Source organism: Lepidochelys olivacea (genome assembly GCF_965140295.1).
Source record: "Lepidochelys olivacea isolate rLepOli2 genome assembly, chromosome: 11".
NCBI classification, from domain to species: Eukaryota; Metazoa; Chordata; order Testudines; family Cheloniidae; genus Lepidochelys; species Lepidochelys olivacea.
This window is the reverse complement of record NC_140421.1, coordinates 2,717,590-2,740,554: the sequence shown is the minus strand read 5'-3', so window position 1 is coordinate 2,740,554 and position 22,965 is coordinate 2,717,590. Positions and strand designations below refer to the sequence as shown.

Below are 22,965 nucleotides of genomic sequence, written 5' to 3'. Positions count from 1 at the left end.
TGAGGCCTCATGATAACCTCCCTCTCCTCTGGGGTATAATATACGGTTGGATTCCTCACCCCGATTGCAGAGAGCTCTGATGGGGGAACAGCCTCCCGCTTCCTAAAGGGCTTGTCTGCTCCTGCCGTTCATTTGAGCTACCCGGGAGCTTAGCGAGGTAACCATATACTCCACTTGACGCTAACCCCACACTCTGGTCAGCCCTCCCCTCGGGAAGAACCTGGCGTGGGCTCGCTCTGCGTCTCAGAGCCCCAGGGCTGTTTGCCTGGGGTTAATTAGGATTCTCTCTAGCCACATGTCTTATGGGCTCAGTGTGACCTTAAAGTTTGTAGAATTCTCTAGGGAATGATCCCCACGTTCATTGAACGGGCTGGGCTAGCAGGGGGCTGCGGGTCGGGACTGAGGGGCATCACCAGAGCCCACACAGAGTGTGTGTGTGTTTGTAAAGCACCGTCCTGCACTGTAGCTGGTTGTGTCCAATCCCACCAGCCCCACCCTTTCCAGTGACCCCAAATCCACCCAAGGGTTGAAAAACCCAACGCAGCCATTTGATGCTGCAAAGCCGGGCATGAATCTGAGCTGCGGGGCTGGCGACCGAGGCCAGAGGAACCCAGACAAATGGCTGCAGCCTCCTCCTGGGCTCGCTGAACTCCTGTCTCGCCGGCCAGCGTGCCCGGGCCAATGTCAGCAGCCTGGGGGCTCTCCCTGCAGCCCAGCCCGGGCTCGCTGCTCTCCGGACCTCGGTGGCCAAAGCTCCCCGCCATCCGCCCCTGCGGGGTGAGGCTTCCGGCTGCGACCCGCGGCGCCCGCCCGGGGCCTCGGCACTCACCTTTGGGTAGTACTGATAGCAGACCTCGCCCAGGTCCATTCCCGTGACGACACCCAGCCTGATAGCCAGCCGCTGGCACAGCAGCCCCAGGATGGTGGCCCAGAGCAGCACCCACAGCAGCTAGAGCAATGGAGGGGCAGGCTGTTGGAGGGCAGAGCGGGCACGCGCAGAGCCTCTCAGCAGGGGCTCCAGGAGCCAGCCCAGCCCAGGAGAGATCAGGAGACAGAAGCTACAGACCCAGCAAAGCGCCGGAGGCTTCACCTAAACACACCAGCCCTGGTCCTGTCCCCAGGGGAGTCGGTGGTAAAACTCCCATTGACTTCACTGGGGCAGGCCCACTGCCTGCAGGCTGAATGACTCTGGGTCAGCGAGGGATAGCCTGGCCCAGTGCTTCTCAACCAGGGGTCCAGGCCCCCCTAGGGGGCCTCGAGCAGGTTTCAGGGGGGCCGCCAAGCAGGGCCAGCGTTAGACTCGCTGGGGCCCAGGGCAGAAAGCCGCAGCCCCACTGCCTGGGGCTGAAGCCGAAGCCTGAGCAATGTGGCTTTGTGGGGACCCCTGTAGCGTGGGGCCCCAGGCAACTGCCCTGCTTGCTACCCTCTAACACCGGCCCCGGCTTGTGTATGCAGAAAACTAGTTATTGGGGCACAGGGGGGCCGTGGAGTTTTTATAGCATGCCTGGGGGGGGGAGCAGGGGGTTAAGAAAGAAAAATGTTGAGAACCTCTGGCCTAGGGGTCCGGGAAGGTCCCCTCCATACCCCAGACAGGACTTTGAACCCACCGCAGTAGAGCCAGACCCCAGGGAACCCACACCAGAGCCAGCGTGAGCGGAGAGGGGGGAGCTGGGGCTGTGGCCTCAGTTGTGTGGGGCGGCTGGGTGTGCGGCATACACCTGCTACCTCGTTACCTTAATGATCGGTGCTTGCTGGGGGGCTATTGTGGTACAGCCTGCAAACCCCAGACCTGGGATCATGGCCCCGTAGTGCAAGGCGCGGTACAGACCTGTCCCAAGGCGCTGGGAGCCCCAGGGTGGTACTGACGGACGCCAGACACGTGGTGCCTATGGTATGGCAAGCTTGGCCCATCCGCCAGCCTGGCACATCCCCTACCCCGTGAGCCGTGCTGGGAGCCCGGTGCCTGCAGGCAGCCAATGGAGGATGCTCTCCCGGTCGCCCGCCATGACCCGGCCTGGTGCTGTTAGTGGCTGGGAGCCATCTCGGAGGAGCATTACACAAGGCTGCTCTTCCTGGCTGAGGCCGGCACGGGTGTCACTGGGGAACGCCCCCCCCCGCTCACCTTGAACCCAGCGACGGCCCCACACTGCAGGTCTGACTCGATGTTCCCCGGGTCCAGAAAGGCAATGCTCATGAGGAACCCAGGGCCGGTGAAAGCCCACAGCTTCCGGAAGCTGAAGCCGGGCTGTGAAGGGAAAGTTGCATCGGGGGTTAGGGCAGAGGGGAAGCAGCCATCATGAGCCCCCTGTCCTGGCTTCCCCACTGCTCGGCATAGGGGAGGCACGGCTCCGAAGGGCCAATCCCTCTAGGCGCCCCGACGGCAGGGTTGGAATGCGCCAGCATGTGCCACGCTGGGCGACGGGCACTTTGCAAAGCTGCATGTGCCCAGATCTCCGCAGCTCGAAGTGCAGAGGAAGAGACCAGGCTGGGGTGGCGGGGCTGGGGAGGGGCAGGCGTGGAATGATGGGATACGCAGGCCTGTTGAGTGACACCTGAGGGCAGCATCCTGCCACATCCCCCACCCCAGCCACTGGTCCCACAACCCTCCCTGCACCGCACCTGGGGCTTTGGCCAAGGGAATTGGCCTCAGAGCCGTCCCTGAATAGCCCGCTGCCGGAGCTGGCCTGTGGGGGTTGCCGTGACCAGTGTGAGCCCCACGCCCGGCATCAGACAGGTTCTGTTCCCAATGCACCATCATACGCGCAGCCGTGTAGCCGCTCCTCTAACTCAGCTGGCAGGGCCTTTTGCTTTGGGGACTGGCGACCGGGGGTTCGATCCCCACTGCCGCTCGGTGGTGTCTGTGGGGCGGTCCGTGTTACAGCAGCTTGGCTGACGGATTAATTCTTCCATTGCCCAAGCTGTGCCCGCAAGGGGGGTTAGGGCGAACTAAGGACGTCACACAGGGCGTGACATTTTTCACAGCCTGAGCAGGGTGGAGGCCAGGCCTGTGTGTGGCCCCCATGTGTCACATCAACCCCTGCTTCCTTTTCCCCGACCCTTGAGTTCCTTCCGTCCCTTCTAGCGCAGGAAGGGCCTGCCCCCTCACCTCCTGGCTCCCAGTTCCTCTTTCTTAACCCTGGCAGCGCTGTCCTTGGCTGAGGTCAGCATCTCTCTGGTCTCGTGTCTCTCACTTTCTCTGATTTACGAAATGGTGCGGGCCGGAGGGTCTCTATCCCCGACCAGAGGGTGGGGATTGGACCAGCCTGGCCGTGTCCAGGCCATCAGCACTACGGTCTCTAGGCAAAGGCAGCCCCAACTCTTGGCACCAAGGGGAGATCGGCCCCTGGACACATGCCCCCACCCCCGTCAGAGGGCAGGAGAGGCAGCTGCCCTGAGTCAACTGCCACGGCAAAGCTCTCCCCAGCGACCCCCTGGTACCTGCCTCTGGTGCCCACTGGGCACTCAAGCGGAGCTGAGCGATGGCCATGGGGGCTGGCTCTCCCATAAAGACACAGGAGCCCACCCTACTGCCATGCTCAGTGGGCTGTGGGGTGCAGGGAGTGGGACAAGACTAAGGGGTCTGATGGGAAAACCCCAGCTCCCCCCCACAGAGAGTTACTCCCCATCCCAGCCTCAGCCCCCACTGGGCTGATAGGATACAGGATACACTGGGCTGATAGGATATCTGTGGAGATAGAGGCGGTTAGGGACTATTTAGAAAAGCTGGACGTGCACAAGTCCATGGGGCCGGACGAGTTGCATCCGAGAGTGCTGAAGGAATTGGCGGCTGTGATTGCAGAGCCACTGGCCATTATCTTTGAAAACTCGTGGCGAACCGGGGAAGTCCCGGATGACTGGAAAAAGGCTAATGTAGTGCCAATCTTTAAAAAAGGGAAGAAGGAAGATCCTGGGAACTACAGGCCAGTCAGCCTCACCTCAGTCCCTGGAAAAATCATGGAGCAGGTCCTCAAAGAATCAATCCTGAAGCACTTGCATGAGAGGAAAGTGATCAGGAACAGCCAGCATGGATTCACCAAGGGAAGGTCATGCCTGACTAATCTAATCGCCTTTTATGATGAGATTACTGGTTCTGTGGATGAAGGGAAAGCAGTGGATGTATTGTTTCTTGACTTTAGCAAAGCTTTTGACACGGTCTCCCATAGTATTCTTGTCAGCAAGTTAAGGAAGTATGGGCTGGATGAATGCACTATAAGGTGGGTAGAAAGCTGGCTAAATTGTCGGGCTCAATGGGTAGTGATCAATGGCTCCATGTCTAGTTGGCAGCCGGTATCAAGTGGAGTGCCCCAAGGGTCGGTCCTGGGGCCGGTTTTATTCAATATCTTCATAAATGATCTGGAGGATGGTGTGGATTGCACTCTCAGCAAATTTGCGGATGATACTAAACTGGGAGGAGTGGTAGATACGCTGGAGGGGAGGGATAGGATACAGAAGGACCTAGACCAATTGGAAGATTGGGCCAAAAGGAATCTGATGAGGTTCAATAAGGATAAGTGCAGGGTCCTGCACTTAGGACGGAAGAACCCAATGCACAGCTACAGACTAGGGACCGAATGGCTAGGCAGCAGTTCTGCAGAAAAGGACCTAGGGGTGATAGTGGACGAGAAGCTGGATATGAGTCAGCAGTGTGCCCTTGTTGCCAAGAAGGCCAATGGCATTTTGGGATGTATAAGTAAGGGCATTGCGAGCAGATCGAGGGACGTGATCGTTCCCCTCTATTCGACATTGGTGAGGCCTCATCTGGAGTACTGTGTCCAGTTTTGGGCCCCACACTTCAAGAAGGATGTGGATAAATTGGAGAGAGTCCAGCGAAGGGCAACAAAAATGATTAGGGGCCTGGAACACATGAGTTATGAGGAGAGGCTGAGGGAGCTGGGATTGTTTAGCCTGCAGAAGAGAAGAATGAGGGGGGATTTGATAGCTGCTTTCAACTACCTGAAAGGGGGTTCCAAAGAGGATGGCTCTAGACTGTTCTCAATGGTAGCAGATGACAGAACGAGGAGTAATGGTCTCAAGTTGCAGTGGGGGAGGTTTAGATTGGATATTAGGAAAAACTTTTTCACTAAGAGGGTGGTGAAACACTGGAATGCGTTACCTAGGGAGGTGGTAGAATCTCCTTCCTTAGAGGTTTTTAAGGTCAGGCTTGACAAAGCCCTGGCTGGGATGATTTAACTGGGAATTGGTCCTGCTTTGAGCAGGGGGTTGGACTAGATGACCTTCTGGGGTCCCTTCCAACCCTGATATTCTATGATTCTATGATTCTATGATACGTCAGTGCCGTCTAGCATGGCAATGGGGCAGGCTCCCCTCCACCTTGCGGGGGCAAACTCAGTCTAGCGGGAGACAGGAGATCACTGCCCAGGGCCCATTTGGTCCTGGTCCTCTCTGCTGGGCCTGCCAGCCAGGAGGCTCATAGGTGCTGACTCCATGGGTGCTCCGGGGCTGGAGCACCCATGGGAAAGAATAGTGGGTGCTCAGCACCCACCAGGCATCCGCAGATCAGCTGTTCAGCGGCAGGCAGCAGGCACTGGGGGGAGGGGGCGGAGCGGGAGTGGGAAGAGGTGGAGGGGGGGTGGAGCCTGTGGGGGGGGAGCAGGGACAGGAAGAGGTGGAGTGGGGGTGGGGTCTGGGGGGGCGGAGTGGGGGGTAGGAAGAGGTGAGTGAGGGTAGGGCCTGGGGCGGGGCGGCCTGGAGGCTGAAAGAGGTGGAGTGGGGGTGGGGCCGTGGGGGTGGTGCGGAGTGGGGCAGAAAGAGGTGGAGTGAGGGTGGGGCCTGGGGCGGGGCGGCCTGGAGGCAGAAAGAGGTGGAGTGGGGGTGGGGCCGTGGGGGTGGTGCGGAGCGGGGGCAGGAAGAGGTGGAGTGAAGGTGGGGCCTGGGGTGGGGTGGGGCGGAGCGGGGGGGCAGGAAGAGGTGGAGTGGGGGTGGGGCCGTGGGGGTGGTGCGGAGTGGGGGCAGGAAGAGGTGGAGTGAGGGTGGGGCCTGGGGTGGGGCGGGGCGGGGGACAGGAAGAGGTGGAGTGGGGGTGGGGCCGTGGGGTTGGTGCGGAGCGGGGACAAGGCCTCGGGGCAAAGCGGAGGAGTGAAAGCACCCCCCCGGAGGAAAGAAGAAAGTCGGTGCCCATTAGGAGGCTGGTTAATTCCCCCTGAGATTTGGAAACTTAGCCACTAGGAACTGGTGTGAACCCCCCTCGCCCCTCAGCTCATGTCACCCCGGACAGCAGCACCTGGTGATGGGTGCCGTGCCAGGACTCGGGGAGAACTCTCCCTGACCACCACCCTGGCCGGGATTGGAGCCCCTGCCTGAGAGGTCAGCCCACCTCCAGGCCCTGAGCCATAAGCTCCCCCAGAGATGGGCCAAGCCAGCAAACCCAGGATTCAACCCCCACTTTGCTTTGCAGAGGTTGAAACCAGGATCTTAGTCCCCATTCACATTCTGCATGTTGAGCCCAGCTCCAGTCCCTGGCTGGGGTTTGTAACGGTGATCGGCAAAGGGAGAATATTGGGACAGGCCCACTGATGATGGATGACAAAAGCTTGAAAGAGATTTTTTTAAATGGTTTTTTCTGCTTATTTTTTTAACCACAGAAAATACCAGGCATGTCAGCTCCTGTCTTCCCTGCATTTTGACGGCAAATTCTTTGGAAACCCAGAGACATGCAGCAGGAGGCCTTACCTGAAAGAGGCTGGGCTGTTAAGCCTTTCACACGGACAGCCTTTCTCCTAACCATCCTCAAGGCATTTGAGTTCAAAGAAAACAGAGCACTAAACAGTCTGAACAAGACTCACTTCCCCTCCCAGCTAAGCGGGTTTCACTTCTGCACGGTGTGCGCTGTCCCAATCCCGCTGGTGCGCCGGGCTCCCAGGAAATACAGTGAAGCCACAAAGCCTGAATTTGTAATGCCAAGAGCTCCCTTCCTTTTAAAAACCCAGAACAAGAGCCACCCTTGCCCCAGTTCTCAGCACTGCAGGTCACCATCCCAGTGCAGCCTCTCATGGGTATGTAGCAAAAACACTGCGTGGGTCTGTTCTCACTAGCATCCCACTTGGAAGAACCAGAATGAAACTTCTTCTATTTCGCCTTTCTGGTGTTGGAGAAAAGCCCTGGTGGCTCGGCTCAGACGGGAATCACAGGCCAATAGGCTGCCCTGGTATCCCCTGTGCCCGGAAACCCCCACTCACCCACTGCAGAGGGGCTTTGGGGTCCGTGGATGTCAGTGGGGACACAGCGGAGGGACCATGGGAAAGCCAGCGAGGGGAGGCGGTGTGTTCTAATGGCAAATGCGTCAATGCAGGCAGCAGGAGACCTAGGGGCTAGTCCTGCTTTTGACTTGCTGGGTGACCTTGGGCCGGTGACCGCAGAGCGCTGTGCCTCAGTTTCCCCATCTGTAAAGTGAGGATAATGCCACTCGCCATGCAGTGTTGAGAGGTAAAAAACGCTATTGAAGAAGTGCAGATGATTATTATTAGTGACCAGGCCAGCTCTACCTCACTGTTACAGAGCTCAGCACTTCCACGAGGAGCTGTTCATCCAGAGATCTCAGAGCACTGCAGCAAAGAAAGCCAACAGCATGAGCCCCTGTGTACAGTAGGGGAAACTGAGGCCTGGAGCCGGGCTGTGACTGGCCCACAATAAAATAGAACCCAGGCATCCTGATGACCAGCCTGGTGCCCTATGGACTGGCCCAGTCTGCCTCCCCACTTCAAGTGCCTGCTATGCTTGTGGCAGTGGGGAGATCAGTCCTCCGTGCCGAGACATTGGTGGGACCTACCCCTCCCACATCCGGGATGGCGATCTTCTCATCCAGGTACGTCTGATCCCGGCGTGGCTGCGATTCTGGGGGTCCCATTGTGCTGTAGTTCTGGCCCCTCTGATTCCGCTGCTGGGACCTCCTGCTGCCTGGGGAAGCCAAACCAAAGGAAAATCAACGAACATGTCCATTTCGCTCCAGCATCCTCCGGGGAAGGCATAACTTGCCCCCCCCATCCCCACCCTGAAATATTGGAGGGTGCCCCCAGAAATCCTCTCACCTGATATGGACAACTGCACTCACCCCGCAGCTGTGGCTCGGCTCCTCCGCTGTGGGGCTGGGCCCAGCTCCCCGTGCTGGGCGTCGTGACCTGGTGCGTGGGGTCACAGCGCCCTCAGGTTTGGCCTGGCAGGGGAGCACAATGTGATCCCGCATGCTGGATCACATCGGTTTGGGGTCCTTCTCAAATAGGCAGCCCGGGGCAAACTGCTCCTTTCGCCCCCCACTCTGAGCAGCCCTGCCCCCTCCATGGCACCCCCGCCAATGGGATGCAAACGCATTGGGGGTAACGTGCATATGACTGCAGGCACCTCTGGGTCCCCCTACCTGTATCTTGCGCCTCAACTTCCAGCAGCTTCCCAGGGGTGCCAGGGCAAGGAGAAATCAGTACATTGCTATTCCGTCACCTTGGTAACCAATAACCGGCTCCTGATGTCCAGCCGCAGAAGGCTGGTCCAGGCAGGCAGAGCTACTGTGGCTGACTCACTCTGGTGTCGGCTCATGTGGGGCCCACTAGCATCAACCCGGGGGTACAGCAGGGGTTGGGGACTCTCTCTGTGCCAGAGGGAACTAGGGGCTTGCACCAGGGGGCTCCTTCAGGGAACTCCCTAGGAACAAGCCATAAGGCTTAAAAAAATGTTTTTTAAGTACATCAGAAGCAGGAAGCCTGCTAAACAACCAGTGGGGCCCCTGGACGATCGCAATACAAAAGGAGCACTTAAAGACGATAAAGGCAACGCCGAGAAACTAAATGAATTCTTTGCTTCAGTCTTCACGGCTGAGGATGTGAGGGAGTTTCCCAAACCTGAGCCGTCTTTTGTAGGTGACAAATCTGAGGAATTGTCACAGACTGAAGTGTCACTAGAGGAGGTTTTGGAATTAATTGAGAAACTAAACAGTACCAAGTCACCGGGACCCGATGGCATTCGCCCACGAGTTCCGAAAGAACTCCAATGTGAGATTGCGGAACTGTTAACTATGGTTTGTAACCTGTCCTTTAAATCAGCTACTGTACCCAATGACTGGAAGATAGCTAATGTTATGCCAATATTTAAGAAGGGCTCTAGAGGTGATCCTGGCAATTACAGACCGGTAAGTCTAACGTCAGTATCGGGCAAATTAGTTGAAACAATAGTAAAGAATAAAATTGTCAGACACATAGAAGAGCATAAATTGTTGCACAAAAATCAACATGGTTTCTGCAAAGGGAGATCATGTCTTACTAATTGATTAGAGTTCTTTGAGGGGGTCAACAAACATGTGGACAAGGGGGATCCAGTGGACATAGTGTTCTTAGATTTCCAGAAAGCCTTTGACAAGGCCCCTCACCAAAGGCTCTTATGTAAATTAAGTTGTCATGGGATAAGAGGGAAGGTCCTTTCATGGACTGAGAACTGGTTAAAAGACAGGGAACAAAGGGTAGGAATAAATGGTAAATTTTCAGAATGCAGAGGGGTAACTAGTGGTGTTCCCGAAGGGTCAGTCCTATTCAACCTATTCATAAATGAGCTGGAGAAAGGGGTAAACAGCGAGGTGGCAAAGTTTGCAGCCGATACTAAACTGCTCAAGATAGTTAAGACCAAAGCAGACCGTGAAGAACTTCAAAAAGATCTCACAAAACTAAGTGATTGGGCAACAAAATGGCAAATGAAATTTAATGTGGATAAATGTCAAGTAATGCACATTGGAAAAAATACCCCCAACTACACACACAATATGATGGGGGCTAATTGAGCTACAACTAATCAGGAAAGAGATCTTGGAGTCATCGTGGATAGTTCTCTGAAGACGTCCACGCAGTGTGCAGCGGCAGTCAAAAAAGCAAACGGGATGTTAGGAATCATTACAAAAGGGATAGAGAATAAGACGGAGAATATCTTATTGCCCTTAGAATCATAGAATATCAGGGTTGGAAGGGACCTCAGGAGGTCATCTAGTCCCACCCCCTGCTCAAAGCAGGACCGATCCCCAACTAAATTATCCCAGCCAGGGCTTTGTCAAGCCGGGCCTTAAAAACTTTGAAGGAAGGAGATCCCACCACCTCCCCAGATAACCCATTCCACTGCTTCACCACCCTCCTAGTGAAATAGTTTTTCTTAATATCCAACCTAAACCTCCCCCACTGCAACTTGAGACCATTGCTCCTTGTTCTGTCATCTGCCACCACTGAGAACAGTCTAGAGCCATCCTCTTTGGAACCCCCTTTCAGGTAGTTGAAAGCAGCTATCAAATCCTCCCTCATTCTTCTCTTCTGAAGACTAAACATCCCCAGTTCCCTCAGCCTCTCCTCATAAGTCACATGCTCCAGCCCCCTAATCATTTTTGTCGCCCTCCGCTGGACTCTTTCCATTTTTTCCACATCCTTCTTGTAGTGTGGGGCCCAAAACTGGACACAGTACTCCAGATGAGTCCTCACCAATGTCGAATAGAGGGGGACGATCACGTCCCTCGATCTGCTGGCAGTGCCCCTACTTATACAGCCCAAAATGCCGTTAGCCTCCTTGGCAACAAGGGCACACTGTTGACTCATATCCAGCTTCTCGTCCACTGTAACCCCTAGGCCCTTTTCTGCAGAACTGCTGCCGAGCCATTTGGTCCCTAGTCTGTAGCGGTGCATGGGATTCTTCCGTCCTAAGTGCAGGACTCTGCACTTGTCCTTGTTGAACCTCATCAGATTTCTTTTGGCCCAATCCTCCAATTTGTCTAGGGCCCTCTGTATCCTATCCCTACCCTCCAGCGTATCTACCACTCCTCCCAGTTTAGTGTCATCTGCAAACTTGCTGAGGGTGCAATCCAAACCATCCTCCAGATCATTTATGAAGATATTGAACATTAATGAAGATATTGCCCCAGGACCGACCCTTGGGGCACTCCGCTTGATACCGGCTGCCAACTAGACATGGAGCCATTGATCACTACCCATTGAGCCCGATGATCTAGCCAGCTTTCTATCCACCTTGTAGTCCATTCATCCAGCCCATACTTCTTTAACTTGCTGGCAAGAATACTGTGGGAGACCGTGTCAAAAGCTTTGCTAAAGGCAAGGAACAACACATCCACTGCTTTCCCTTCATCCACAGAGCCAGTTATCTCATCAGAGAAGGCAATCAGGTTGGTCAGGCATGACTTGCCCTTGGTGAATCCATGCTGACTGTTCCTGATCACTTTCCTCTCCTCTAAGTGCTTCAGAATTGATTCCTTGAGGACCTGCTTCATGATTTTTCCAGGGACTGAGGTGAGGCTGACTGGCCTGTAGTTCCCCCGATCCTCCTTCTTCCCTTTTTTAAAGATGGGCACTACATTAGCCTTTTTCCAGTCATCCAGGACCTCCCCCTTATATAAATCCATGGTACGCCCATATCTTGAATAGTGCATACAGATGTGGTCCCCTCATCTCAAAGAAGATATGCTGGCATTAGAAAAGGTTCTGAAAAGGGCAACTAAAATGATTAGGGGTTTGGAACGGGTCCCATAGGAGGAGAGATTAAAGAGGCTAGGACTTTTCAGCTTGGAAAAGAGGAGACTAAGGGGGGATGTGATAGAGGTCTATAAACTCATGAGTGGTGTGGAGAAAGGGAATAAGGAAAAGTTATTTACTTGTTCCCATAATATAAGAACTAGGGGCCACCAAGTGAAATTAACGGGCAGCAGGCTTAAAACAAATAAAAGGAAGTTCTTCTTCACTCAGCGCACAATCAACCTGTGGAACTCCTTGCCTGAGGTTGTGAAGGCTAGGACTATAACAGGGTTTAAAAGAGAACTGGATAAATTCATGGAGGTTAAGTCCATTAATGGCTATTAGCCAGGATGGGTAAGGAATGGTGTCCCTAGCCTCTGTTTGTCAGAGGGTGGAGATGGATGGCAGGAGAGAGATCACTTGATCATTACTTGTTACCAGATCATTACCTGGTCTTGGCCACTGTCGGCAGACAAGATACTGGGCTGGATGGCCCTTTGGTCTGACCCAGTCTGGCCGTTCTTATGTTCTTATGCCTTTTACAGTTAGTCCCCGTATGTGCACCTGGTTTGGAGCAGGGTTACTCCCTGCCACCTCTCCAGACCAGGGACACCTATCCCAGGGGCTGGCAGGGAACGAATAGGGCTGAGAACCCACCCCCAGCTCCTCTTGTGTATTCCTCCCTTTCACCCCCCTCCCCACCCAGCTAGCCCTTCTCCCACCCTTCCTCTGACTGGCAGCCCTATGGGGACCCCGATAGTGCAGAAGGGGGAGGAGCTGCCTGGCTCTGGGTTTCTCTTTAATGGAGCAGAGAGATTCTCGGGGCTACACGGAGTTTGTTAAAATCGGCTTTAAAAGGACCGAATCCATTAATCCCAGAGGAAGGGCCCAGCCGGCCCGCATAGGACTTGGGGAATTGTTATTGTTTATATTCCCATAGCATTAAGAGGTCCCAGCCAGGATCACAGCCCACCATGCTAGGCGCTGTACATGCACATGGCAAGAGACAGTCCCAGCTGAAGAGCTCACAGTAAGAGATAAGACAAAGGAAGGACCATTACTCCCATTTCACAGATGGGGAACGGGGGCTCACACTGTTAAGTGATTTGGCTGCCATTACACATATACAGATGGGCTGAGTAGAATTTTCTTTACAAGGATCTGCAAAGTTCTGGCTTTTCCCCTGCTGCATTCCCATGGGAGCGGGATCCCCTTCTCCCCACCATCGGACTGGGCCTGTTGCCAGGAAGTGGTGGTTATCTGGCAGCCCCCACCAAGATTGAAAGTGCCACTCAGCGCTTTGGGGATACCAGGACAGCGTCTGGTATTTCAAAAGGTGTCAAGTTCAAAACTATTTTATTTGAGCATAAGCTTTCGTGAGCTACAGCTCACTTCATCGGATGTAGCTCACGAAAGCTTATGCTCAGATAAGTTGGTTAGTCTCTAAGGTGCCACAAGTCCTCCTTTTCTTTTTGCGAATACAGACTAACACGGCTGTTACTCTGAAAAAAGTTCAAAACCGGTCAGAGGAAACAACTCTGTCCAACAAAGGGAATTAGACTGCGGAACTCATTGCCACAAGAAGCAATTGAGGTCAAGAACTTAGCAAGATTTTGTAAAGGGGCTGGATATATGTGTGGCTAACAAGAAGATCCAGAGTGATCATGCTAAGAAAAGCTCTGGGAGGGTTATTAAACTGCCCTCTCCAGGTCCTGACCTGGTCTCTTCCTATTATCCAACATCGGCTATTGCAGGCTTCTAACGCTTTCCTCTGGAGCAGCCAGGGCCAGCCGCTGCCCGAGACAGGATACCGGGCTAGTGGGACGTGGGACAGTCTGGCAACAGTCTGGCAACGCTTGCAATCCTGTGTCTGAGAATTCATCTGTGCATGTTTTAATCAGCCCATTAATCCTTTAAGGCACTCGATGAGTACCCAGAATAGGGCCCTGTGGCATTGGGTGCTGCACAGATGCAGCGTGACAGCCAGTCTCTGCCCCAAAGAGCTAACAGTCTAAATAGACAGTCTGTCCCGGGGGGTAGGAGCGGGGAAGGGACTGATCAGAGCGGTGGGCAGCAAATGGCATATTAGAGCAGCCAGCAGTTGGGCTTGTTTGATTTCCTTCAGGTTTTGTACTAGTTTTGGGTGGGGTGTTGCTGGTGGGGGATCAGGCTTGGATCCTGGAAAGTCTCGTAGAGACTCCAGCGGGGTTTGGTCCAGGCCCCAGTTAACAGAGGGTCAAAGGAAGGAGGAGGGGGCAAAGGAGGCGAGGGGGTGGGAAGCAGGGCCTGGAGGGCAGCTGGAGAGAGGCTGAGGTGAAGATCTAGGGAGGGGATGGGTGCGAACAGCTGCTCAGCAGAGGGGAAGAAAGTTCACTGGTGTTTCCCTTGGAAGGGGAACTGAAGAGAGAGGTTGGTGGCATGCCCTGCCCACACTGTCTGCATCCCTGTCCCTGCAGCTGGCACCGAACGGGGAGGAGGGATCGAAGGGGAACCGAGAGCAGCGCGCCGGGGCCCCCAGGCCGGTTGGCAGCCAGTGGGTCATGCCAGCAAAGGGAGCCCTTGGCAGGGCTTCCCTTCACCCCCATGTCCGATCCTGTTTGCCCCATGGCTGGTCCCTGAGCCCCATCCCCCTTGGACACCACGTTTCCTGGCTGCCAGGGGCTCCTAGCGGGGGGTTGGGGGGTGATGCTCCGGGCCAGGGGAGGCGGAGAGCCTCTTCCCAGACAGGGCCCATGGGTGGGAGTCCGGCCCCCAAACCCCGGGGCCCAGACTGCAGGGAAGGCCCCTGCCCTGGCCCCGAGGGGATGGGCTGCAGGGGATTTCCCCTCCGGCTCTGAAGCCCCGGAGTCCCGGCTGTGCTGGCTCTGGTCTGCCGGGGGCTGTGGGGAGACGGGGAAGCAGCCGGGGAGCGCAGCGCCCAGCCTGGAGAGCTGGGGGGAAAGGGACCCCAGCGGGCCGGGGGGCAGATGGGGCCCGGGGAATGGGGGGCGGGGGGGGGAGCCCGGAGCTGTCCGGCAGGAAGAACCGACGGGAGGGGGCGCTCACCTGGCTCCGGGGGCGCCATGTGGGCTGGGGTCCAACGGTCCCGATCCGGGGAAAGCAGCCCCCCGCCGCCCGCCCGGCAGCTCGGCGCCCCTGGCCGGCCGGAGGAGCCGAGGAGGAAGTGCCCCAGGCTGGGAGGGAGACGAGCTTTGTACCTCTCACCCCCCCCCCCCCCCCCCGCCAGCGCTGAGCTCAGGGACGCATCAGCATCGGGAAGTCCGCAAGTGCCTCCCTTTCCCTGGGGGCGGGTTTGGGATCATCCCCCCCCGCCCCCGGCTCAAACGCGGCGGGGACTGGCCCTTGCTACCGACGAGTGGCCCCCGGGCAGTGAGTCGCGGGGGGGGGGCCTCAGCCGCCCCAGCCGGTCAGGTGCCGGGATGGGTCCTAAGGCTCGGGGTTGAGCCGGGGGGAGGGGGCGGCAGGAGGGCAGCTCAGCTGGCCTGTGGAGAAAGAGGGTGGGAGACGTCAGGACTTGAACCCAGGGCCCTTCATCGGCATTAGATACACACACAGGCGAGCCGCCAGACTGGGTCAGACCCAAGGTCCGTCCAGCCCAGTGTCCTGTCTGCCGACAGTGGCCAGGGCCAGGTGCCCCAGAGGGAGTGAACAGAACCGGGAATCATCCAGTGATCCATCCCCTGCCACCATTCCCAGCTTCTGGCAAACAGAGGCTCAGGACACCATCCCTGCCCATCTTGGCTAATAGCCACTGATGGACCTGTCCTCCATGAACTTATCTCCTTCTTTTTTGAACCTTGTTATGGTCCTAAAGACAAACTGATTTATCTGAGCACAAGCCTTCATGGGTAAAAACCCCACTTCTTCAGATGCCCCTGAAGAAGTGGGGTTTTTACCCACAAAAGCTTATGCTCAGATCAATCTGTTAGTCTTTAAGGTGCCACCAGACTCCTTGTTGTTTTTGTGGATAGAGATTAACACGGCTACCCCCTGATACTTGTTATGGTCTTGGCCTTCACAATGTCCTGTATGTGAGCTTATGAACTCCACACCACAATGTCCTCTGGCAAGGAGTTCCACAGGTTGATTGTGCGCTGTGTGAAGAAATACTTCCTTTTGTTCCTTTGAAACCTGCTGCCTATTAATTTCATCTGCTGGCCCCTAGTTCTTGTGTTATGAGAAGGATTAAGTGACACTTCCTTATTTACTTTCTCCATATCAGTCATGATTGTATAGACAGCTCTCATATCCCCTCTTAGTCATCTCTTTTCCAAGCTGAATGTCCCAGACTTTAATTGCTCCTCATACAGCAGCTGTTCCATCCCCCTAATCATTTTGGTTGCCCTTCTCTGCACCTTTCCCAGTTTGGATGTATATCTTTTTTGAGATGGGGTGACCAGAACTGCATGCAGCATTCAGAATTCAAGGTGTGGGCGTACCAGGGATTTAGAGAGTGGCATTATGATATTTTCTATTTTATTCTCTATCCATTTGCTAATGATTCCCAACATCCTGTTCGCTGTTTTGACTGCACATTGAGCAGATGTGTTCACAGATCTAGCCACGATGACTCCAAGATCTCTGTCTTGAGTGGGAACAGCTAATTTATTACCCATCATTTTATATGCAGAGTTGGGATTATGCTTTCCAATGTGCATTACTTTGCATTTATCAACAGAGAATTTCATCTGCCGTTTTCTTGCCCAGTCACCTAGTTTTCCCTTTGTAACTTGTCTCAGTCAGCTTTGAACTTGTCTTGAGTAATTTTGTATCATCTGCAAACTTTGTCACTGTGACCTTGCACTCCATATGATTTCATGAAAATATGCTAATGAGTGTGAACCTAATGTAACTGGAATATGCTTCATGCAAAAGGTCTCTTGTGAGGTATCATTACAAAGCTTGTCATCTACTGAGTGTGGTCATCCTATCTATATGAATGTATCATTCTTGTATCTGAAACTAGGCATATAAAATATAACTCTGAGGTCCTACTGTAGTTATGCAAAGTGTGGGCCATTAATGGTGGTTTAGAATCTTGATGGCTCCCATCAACTAGGACGATTGGCTGTAAATGGCTCTGTTTACCTGCAAGCCTTCCTGTGAGTCAGGCCAGGAAGAATGAAGGCTGGGGGTCCCACAGGACATGTGACCATGTCACCTGGTACTGGAATCCATCTTAAACCTGGTGCTTTTCCATTTAGAAGGAGGGGTGGGGACCCAGAGAGACAAAAGATTCCTGCCTTGTGCCAAAGCCATATAAGTGGGTGGAACAGAACAAAGGGGGAGGCCATCATGAGAAATCCCCTAGCTACCACCTGAGCTGGAACAAGGACTGTACCAGGGGAAAGAATTGGGCCCAGACTAGAAAGGAGTCTAGTCTGTGAAAAAAGCTTATTGGAACATCACTGAGGGTGAGATTTACCTGCATTTAGTTTCCTACTGTATTAGGCTTAGACTTGTGTGTTGCTTGGTAATTTACTTTGTTTTGTCTGTTATTACTTGGAACCACTTAAATCCTACTTTTTACATTTAATAAAATCACTTTTGCTTATTAATTAACCGAGAGTGAGTAATTAATTCCTGGGGGATCAAACAGCTGTGTATATCTCTCTATCAGTGTTATACAGGGTGAGCAATTTATGAGTTTACCCTGTATAAGCTTTATACAGAGTAAAACAGATTTATTTGGGGTTTGGATCCCATTAGGAACTGGGTATCTGGGTGCTAGTGACAGGAGCACTTCTTAAACTGTTTTCAGTTAAGTCTGCAGCCCCCAGACGTGGTTCAGACCTGGGTCTGTGTTTGCAGCAGGCTGGGATGTCTGGCTCACCAAGGCAGAGTTCTGAAGTCCCAAACTGGCAGAGAAAACAGGCTCAGAGGTAATCTCAGCGCATCAGGTGGCAGTCCCAAGGGGGTCTCTGTGATCCAACCCGTCAGTCACCTGTTAACCCCCTTTTCCAGATCATACAGGAATATGTTCGTATGCTACTTACCAATTTCCATTATGAAAAAGACACACACTGAACAGGGCTCATCCGGGGCAGCAGGGAGACAGAAACACACACACGACCATTTTCATCTGTTTCAATTACAGCTCTAAATGTGCCAAAAATCACGAGATGAGACAGCAAAGGTTGAAGACATCACCTGAACTCTGCTCCCCTTGTGCATACACATCACCAAATAGTCCTTAATCACACGATCACAGGTTTCTGCCCTAGAGTTATAAGGGGAAAAAAAGAATTATATTATCTGAGAAATAGCGTGTGATTTCCTTAGCAAGGACTGTACAGTCTTGTAAAGCAGATGTGACTGGGGGCAGAGTTAAGGTTATGTGTCCTTTATGTGTCTTTAATGTCCTGATTTATGTCTGGTTTAATGCATAACAGTAATGTTACATGAACATGTTTGTAGCTTACTTTCGCCCTCCCCCACATACACACAAAATAAATATATAAAAGGGGAAGAAACCCCCAGGGCTTTTAGACTTGACCAGTTCGCAAACTGCTTGAATGTGAGCTTATGAACTCCACACCACAAATTCTCTCCTTCAGCGGAAGCTGCAGGCGCTTCAGAAACATCAAGATTTCTGCTTTGAAATGAGGCCACGTCTACACTACAATGGCACAGCTACAGTGCCGTGGCTAGGCCGGCATAACCCCATAGTGTAGACACAGCCTGCACCTCCCTGAGCGACAGCAGTGAGGTTGACAGGCGCATTCTGCCATCGACCCAGTTGTCTGCATGCCTGGGGTTAGGTCAGCAGAGCTGCGTCATGCAATGGGGGTGGATTTTGAACACCCCTGGGTCTTGTGTTTATGTCAACCTACATTTGAACAGGAAACAGATCAACAGAGCCAGACGTGTACCCAGAAGCCTCCTGCTGTGAGACAAGCCCAAGAAAGAAACCAACAGAACTCCACTGGCCCTCACGTACAGACCTCAGCTAAAACCTCTCCAACGCATCATCATCAGTGATCTACAACCTATCCTGGACAATGATCCCTCACTTTCACAGGCCTTGGGAGGCAGGCCAGTCCTCGCCTACGACAACCCGCCAACCTGAAGCATATTCTCACCAGCAACAACACACTGCACCATAGTAACTCTAACCCAGGAACCAATCCATGCAACAAACCTCGATGCCAACTCTGCCCACATATCTACACCTGCGACACCATCCCAGGACCTAACCAGATCAGCCACACCGTCACCGGCTCATTCACCTGCACGTCCACCAATGTGATCTACGCCATCATGTGCCAGCAACGCCCCTCTGCCATGTACATCGGCCAAACTGGACAGTCCCTACCTAAGAGGATAAATGGACACAGATCAGATATTAGGAGTGGCAATATCGCACTAACTTCGTTATCCCGAGCCTGATTCTTTCCTGCATATTTATACCTGCCTCTGGGAATTTCCACTCCATGCATCCAGCGACGTGTGTAGTCACCCGCGAAAGCTCATGCTCCACTACCTCTGTTAGTCTAGAAGCGTCTTTGCCGCTTTTACATTTGAAACATAGACCAGGCCTGAGTTTACGGAGAAAGATTTCTGCCCTGAAAACGCCCAGCCCAGTGGGGTGCTGCCCCATGGTGGGCGATTGTAGATGCTGCTGACAAACAAAGCACAAGGGGCCTCTCAGTGTCACCTGTGACAGCAGGCAGGGAGCAGGGCTTCTGCTCATTTTTTCATTCTGAAATACAAGCACGACATAGACACATCAGGGCAAGCGCTTCGATCCAACAGCACGGACGAGGCCCCAGTCCTGCACAGGGATACCCCTGGGCAGCCCCGTCCAGGAGGGCAGAGGTCTGGCCCGGCGTCAAATTTCCCACCTGACCCTGCTCACTTCCCCGTTGATTGCAGTATTAAAGATCTCCCCACATTTGGGGTAAGTGCTCGGGACCACAGCCTGCCCCTGCATGTTGGACCATAGGCTTGTACCGACTCGATCGCAATTTTTGCCAAGTCCCTCACTCCAGCTCCTATTCTCAGAGCTGCCTCGGGGCCTTTCTGCGGTCACTGCCTTTGATGCAAAGGGAGGTGCGGTGCCGGTCACTCTATTTGCGGCGTGAAGACGCAGAATTATTGCAGTGGAACGGAAGGGGAGGCTCTGGCCCCGGCGGGGTCCCCTGCTTTGTGGGGCCCACCGGGGTGTCTGGTGACGGAACTCGCACGTTTCGCGAGACACGGCACCTGGGCTGGGTGCACAAGGCTTTGCCGACTAACCCAAACCGGCAAGGACCAGCTCCAAAGGACGGAAGGGAGGGGCTGCACCGGTGCAGGGCAGGGTGGGGACGGGCGGTGACGGGGGCGAGGCAGCGTTGGGGGTTTGGCCAGTCAGGATTGCTCGAGCAGAAGAAATGTGAAGGTGCTGAAAGACACAAGGCTCAAGAAGGGCTTTCAAGGCCATGACCGAGGCTGGACTGGGTTGGGGGCGGCGGGTTTCAGGCCTAGCAGATGCACGGGGGAAAGCTGCAGCGAGCGGAGCGGCAGGACACCGGGACCGGGGTGGCGTTCGGAGCGCGCCACACAGGCTGAGGAGCAGGAGCCGCCGAGGGCTGAGCCGCAGGTGCAAGCAGCCGGTGCAGAGCCTTGGAGCGGTGACAGACTGCAGCTGTGATGACTGGAAAGGGGAGCCTTTCCCGGAGCAGCTGGGTTCAGCCCGACCCTGTGATGCCCTCAGGCGCTCTACTTCCCCGGCCTGCACTGCCCACTTCACCGGTAAAGCCTTGAACTGAGTCAACTTAAGTCGACGTACAGCCAATGTTGTCATTAAAGCAGGGGTTCGCATGCACACTCTGCTTTCTGCTGGCAGGGCGTGTCCTCACCAGGAGCGTGTCCACCCACTGAAGTGGGGCATTGCGATTATCCCTGATCTACAGGTGGGGAAACTGAGGCACGTGGCAGGGTCATCAGCTGTGAGCCCTGCACCAGGCTGACAGCTCAGGCTGTCAGGGGGTGGGGGCGCCCCAGCTGTGAGCCCCACACTGGGCTGACAACCAACAGGCGATGTAAGTCACGGTGTCTACCGACACCGCATCGCCCGAACCACATTGACCTAAGCACAGCGCCTCTCACGGGGGTGGAGTTTTGAAGTCGATGTCGCGGGTGACTTACGCTGGCAGGCGCGACGTTGCAGTGTAGACACTGACAGGGTGAGGGTGACGTCGGCTGCCTTACGTCGCCCTAACTTCGTAGTGCAGACCAGGCCGAAGTGTCTCCCTGTATCCTGGCCTGGGTGAGCAGTCAGGAAAGGCGCTGCAGAGTCCGTCAGCGGCTATGGGGCCTCACCCGGGGCCTGGCCCTGGCCCTGAGACGTGCCGACACCGGTGGGCACTTGGCACCCTTCCGGATCAGGTCTTTACAGCCGCTGTTGCTATTACTCACTGGATCTAGCCGCCTGGGCCCCCCATCTGTTCCCCCGCTCCTGCCCCCAGCAGTGAAAGAGGCAGCATGACATGGGGGCGAGGGCCAGTTTCCTGCCTAACTGTGTCCCCCTTGTCAGGACTCTGAGCTGCTAATCACTGGCTCTGTGCCCCCCTCCCCCCAACCCTTCCCTGGATTGCACCCTCGTCAGAACAAGGCAGGATTTCAGCCCCGGTGACCTGCTGCCTCTGGCTGACTCGCGGGACGTGGGGGCTTATGGAGGGTATGACACACACACCGACTCACCTCACCCATCGCCCTGTGCCGGGGCTGGGGCAGGGAATCCCGGCGCCAGGCCTCAGCCAAAAACACCCCCCTCCCACCCAGCCTTGAACGGCTTGAGAGCTTGGGGGCTGCAGAGATGGGAGGGGAACGGGAGGTGTGGGGAGGAGAAATGTGCTGAATTTCTCCCCCCCCTCCACTACACAGCCTGCAGGAGGGATCATTCAGGATCTGCTGGGGGGGGTGGGGGGGGCTGCCTCCATGCAGGGTCACAGCTGTGGGGAGGGGGGGAGGGGGCACCTTCCTGCTGAGTGCAGTGCTACACCCCTCCAAAGGGGCGCCCCCCAGGCTGGCTGCCCAGTGCCAGTGTGGAGAGGCCGAGCTGCTCCTGAGCATGCTTGTCCCCCTGCAGCCGCCAGCTCCAGCGGCTGCTTCTGGTGCAGCGCCCCTCCACGCACCCCACCCGGCAGCATCTCCCACAGCCCCAGGGTTTGCAGGGATCAGGGACACCAGGGCTGCGTTAATCCTGCTGGGGTGTTGTAAAGGCGCCCTGAGCAAGCTTGTACAGGGCAGGGGGGGTGTCTTCTGCTGGGAATCACCAGCCCAGCCTCCCCCCAGCTGCGTGAGCTCTGTGGGGAAGTCTGTGATTGCAACATTTTGTAGTAACCAGGAGCTGCTCGCCCCGGGGGAGCTGGCTGGGTTCCTGTCCGGCACTGGTGAATCACCCTCCAGGCATGGAAAGCCAAGGCCAAACAGGGACAGTGGGCTGGACCCAGCCCATTGCTCTGTCCTCCCTGTACACAGATAGGAGGTCTGTCCTCTGCTCCAGCCCATGAGAGCCCCACTGGCATTGCAACAGCAGCACGGTCTAGAGGTTAGAGCAGAGGAGGCGGGACTCTCAGCTCCAGGGGTCTGTTTCTAGCTCTGTGGGGGAGGGATGTGATTCAGGGTCTGGGCTGGGAGTCAGGATGCCTGGCTTCTATTGCACCCTCTGCCACAGACTTGCAGGGTGACGCAGGACAGGTCAGAATCGCTCTGTGCCTCAGTTTCCCCCCATTCCATGGGGAGAATACAACTTACCTTTGTTCCAGTGGCTTGAGAGCTGGGCTGGAAGGGACGGGTATTATGAGATGGGCTCTTGGCCTTCCTCAGGTGGTGGTGACGGTGCGGGTAGGGGAAGGGGGAACACTTACAGGCCCGCAGCCCCCTTATCCTCATCCTGTCTCAGACCCTGGGAAGGGGGAGGGGGATTGAGGACCAAAAGGGGCCAGGCCTGGGTAGACTTCTGCACCTGCAATTCTGTGTCCTGCAAAACCCTGCAGGGGCAGAAGTTTGGGCAGCCCAAGCTCTTGTCAAAGGCATCAGCTGTCCCTGCATTACAAGAGGAAAGGTCAATTTCCTGATCTTTCTGGGCTGAGTCAACACCAGGCTCTGAACCCGCCCACGCAGCTGGAGTCAGAGACCTCTGGCTCCCATCTCCACCTGACTCCTGCAGGCTGGTGGCCAGCCAAGAGAAAGGACCCAGCTGCCCCTGCCTAAAATTGCACAGCACTGCTGACCTGTGGTTTCCCGCCCAGCCTGGCCATGTGTCATAAAGCCAGGGGCGAGGGGACAGGCCAGCCTGCTGATCTCAGGGCCTGTCTCGTTCCAATGGATGAATACCGGGCGTTTAATTTCATCTGTTCTTTTACATGTTACCAAACTCCCCTCATGTATCCAGCTCACCTCTGTAACCAGCCTGGGGCGCGGCCCCGCTGGGGAGCACTGCACCCACCAACCCCTGCTTTGGGGGCCTGGCGGACGG

General features: G+C 55.2%; 1 protein-coding gene across 4 annotated transcripts in view; it reads right to left on the bottom strand.

Annotated features, from left to right (window-relative positions):
• The window catches only part of SLC11A1 (solute carrier family 11 member 1), a 34,026-nt gene extending 11,579 nt beyond the window's left edge, over positions 1 to 22,447 (bottom strand). For 2 of the 4 annotated variants that reach the window (XR_014713502.1, XM_084642651.1), the window contains exons 1-4: positions 14,547 to 14,673; positions 7,787 to 7,914; positions 2,123 to 2,245; positions 830 to 949 (exon numbers count right to left, since the gene is read on the bottom strand). Coding sequence is in view for 3 of the 4 variants with exons in the window: in XM_084642651.1 (XP_084498777.1) it covers positions 830 to 949; positions 2,123 to 2,245; positions 7,787 to 7,914; positions 14,547 to 14,565 (390 nt within the window). In the remaining variant the exon portion in view is untranslated. Of the gene's footprint in view, positions 1 to 829; positions 950 to 2,122; positions 2,246 to 7,786; positions 7,915 to 14,546; positions 14,674 to 17,497; positions 17,722 to 18,730; positions 18,746 to 22,241 lie in introns of those variants that run through there. The other 2 variants (XM_084642652.1, XM_084642653.1) reach the window with 2 other exon arrangements.
• Positions 22,448 to 22,965: the final 518 nt, after the last annotated feature.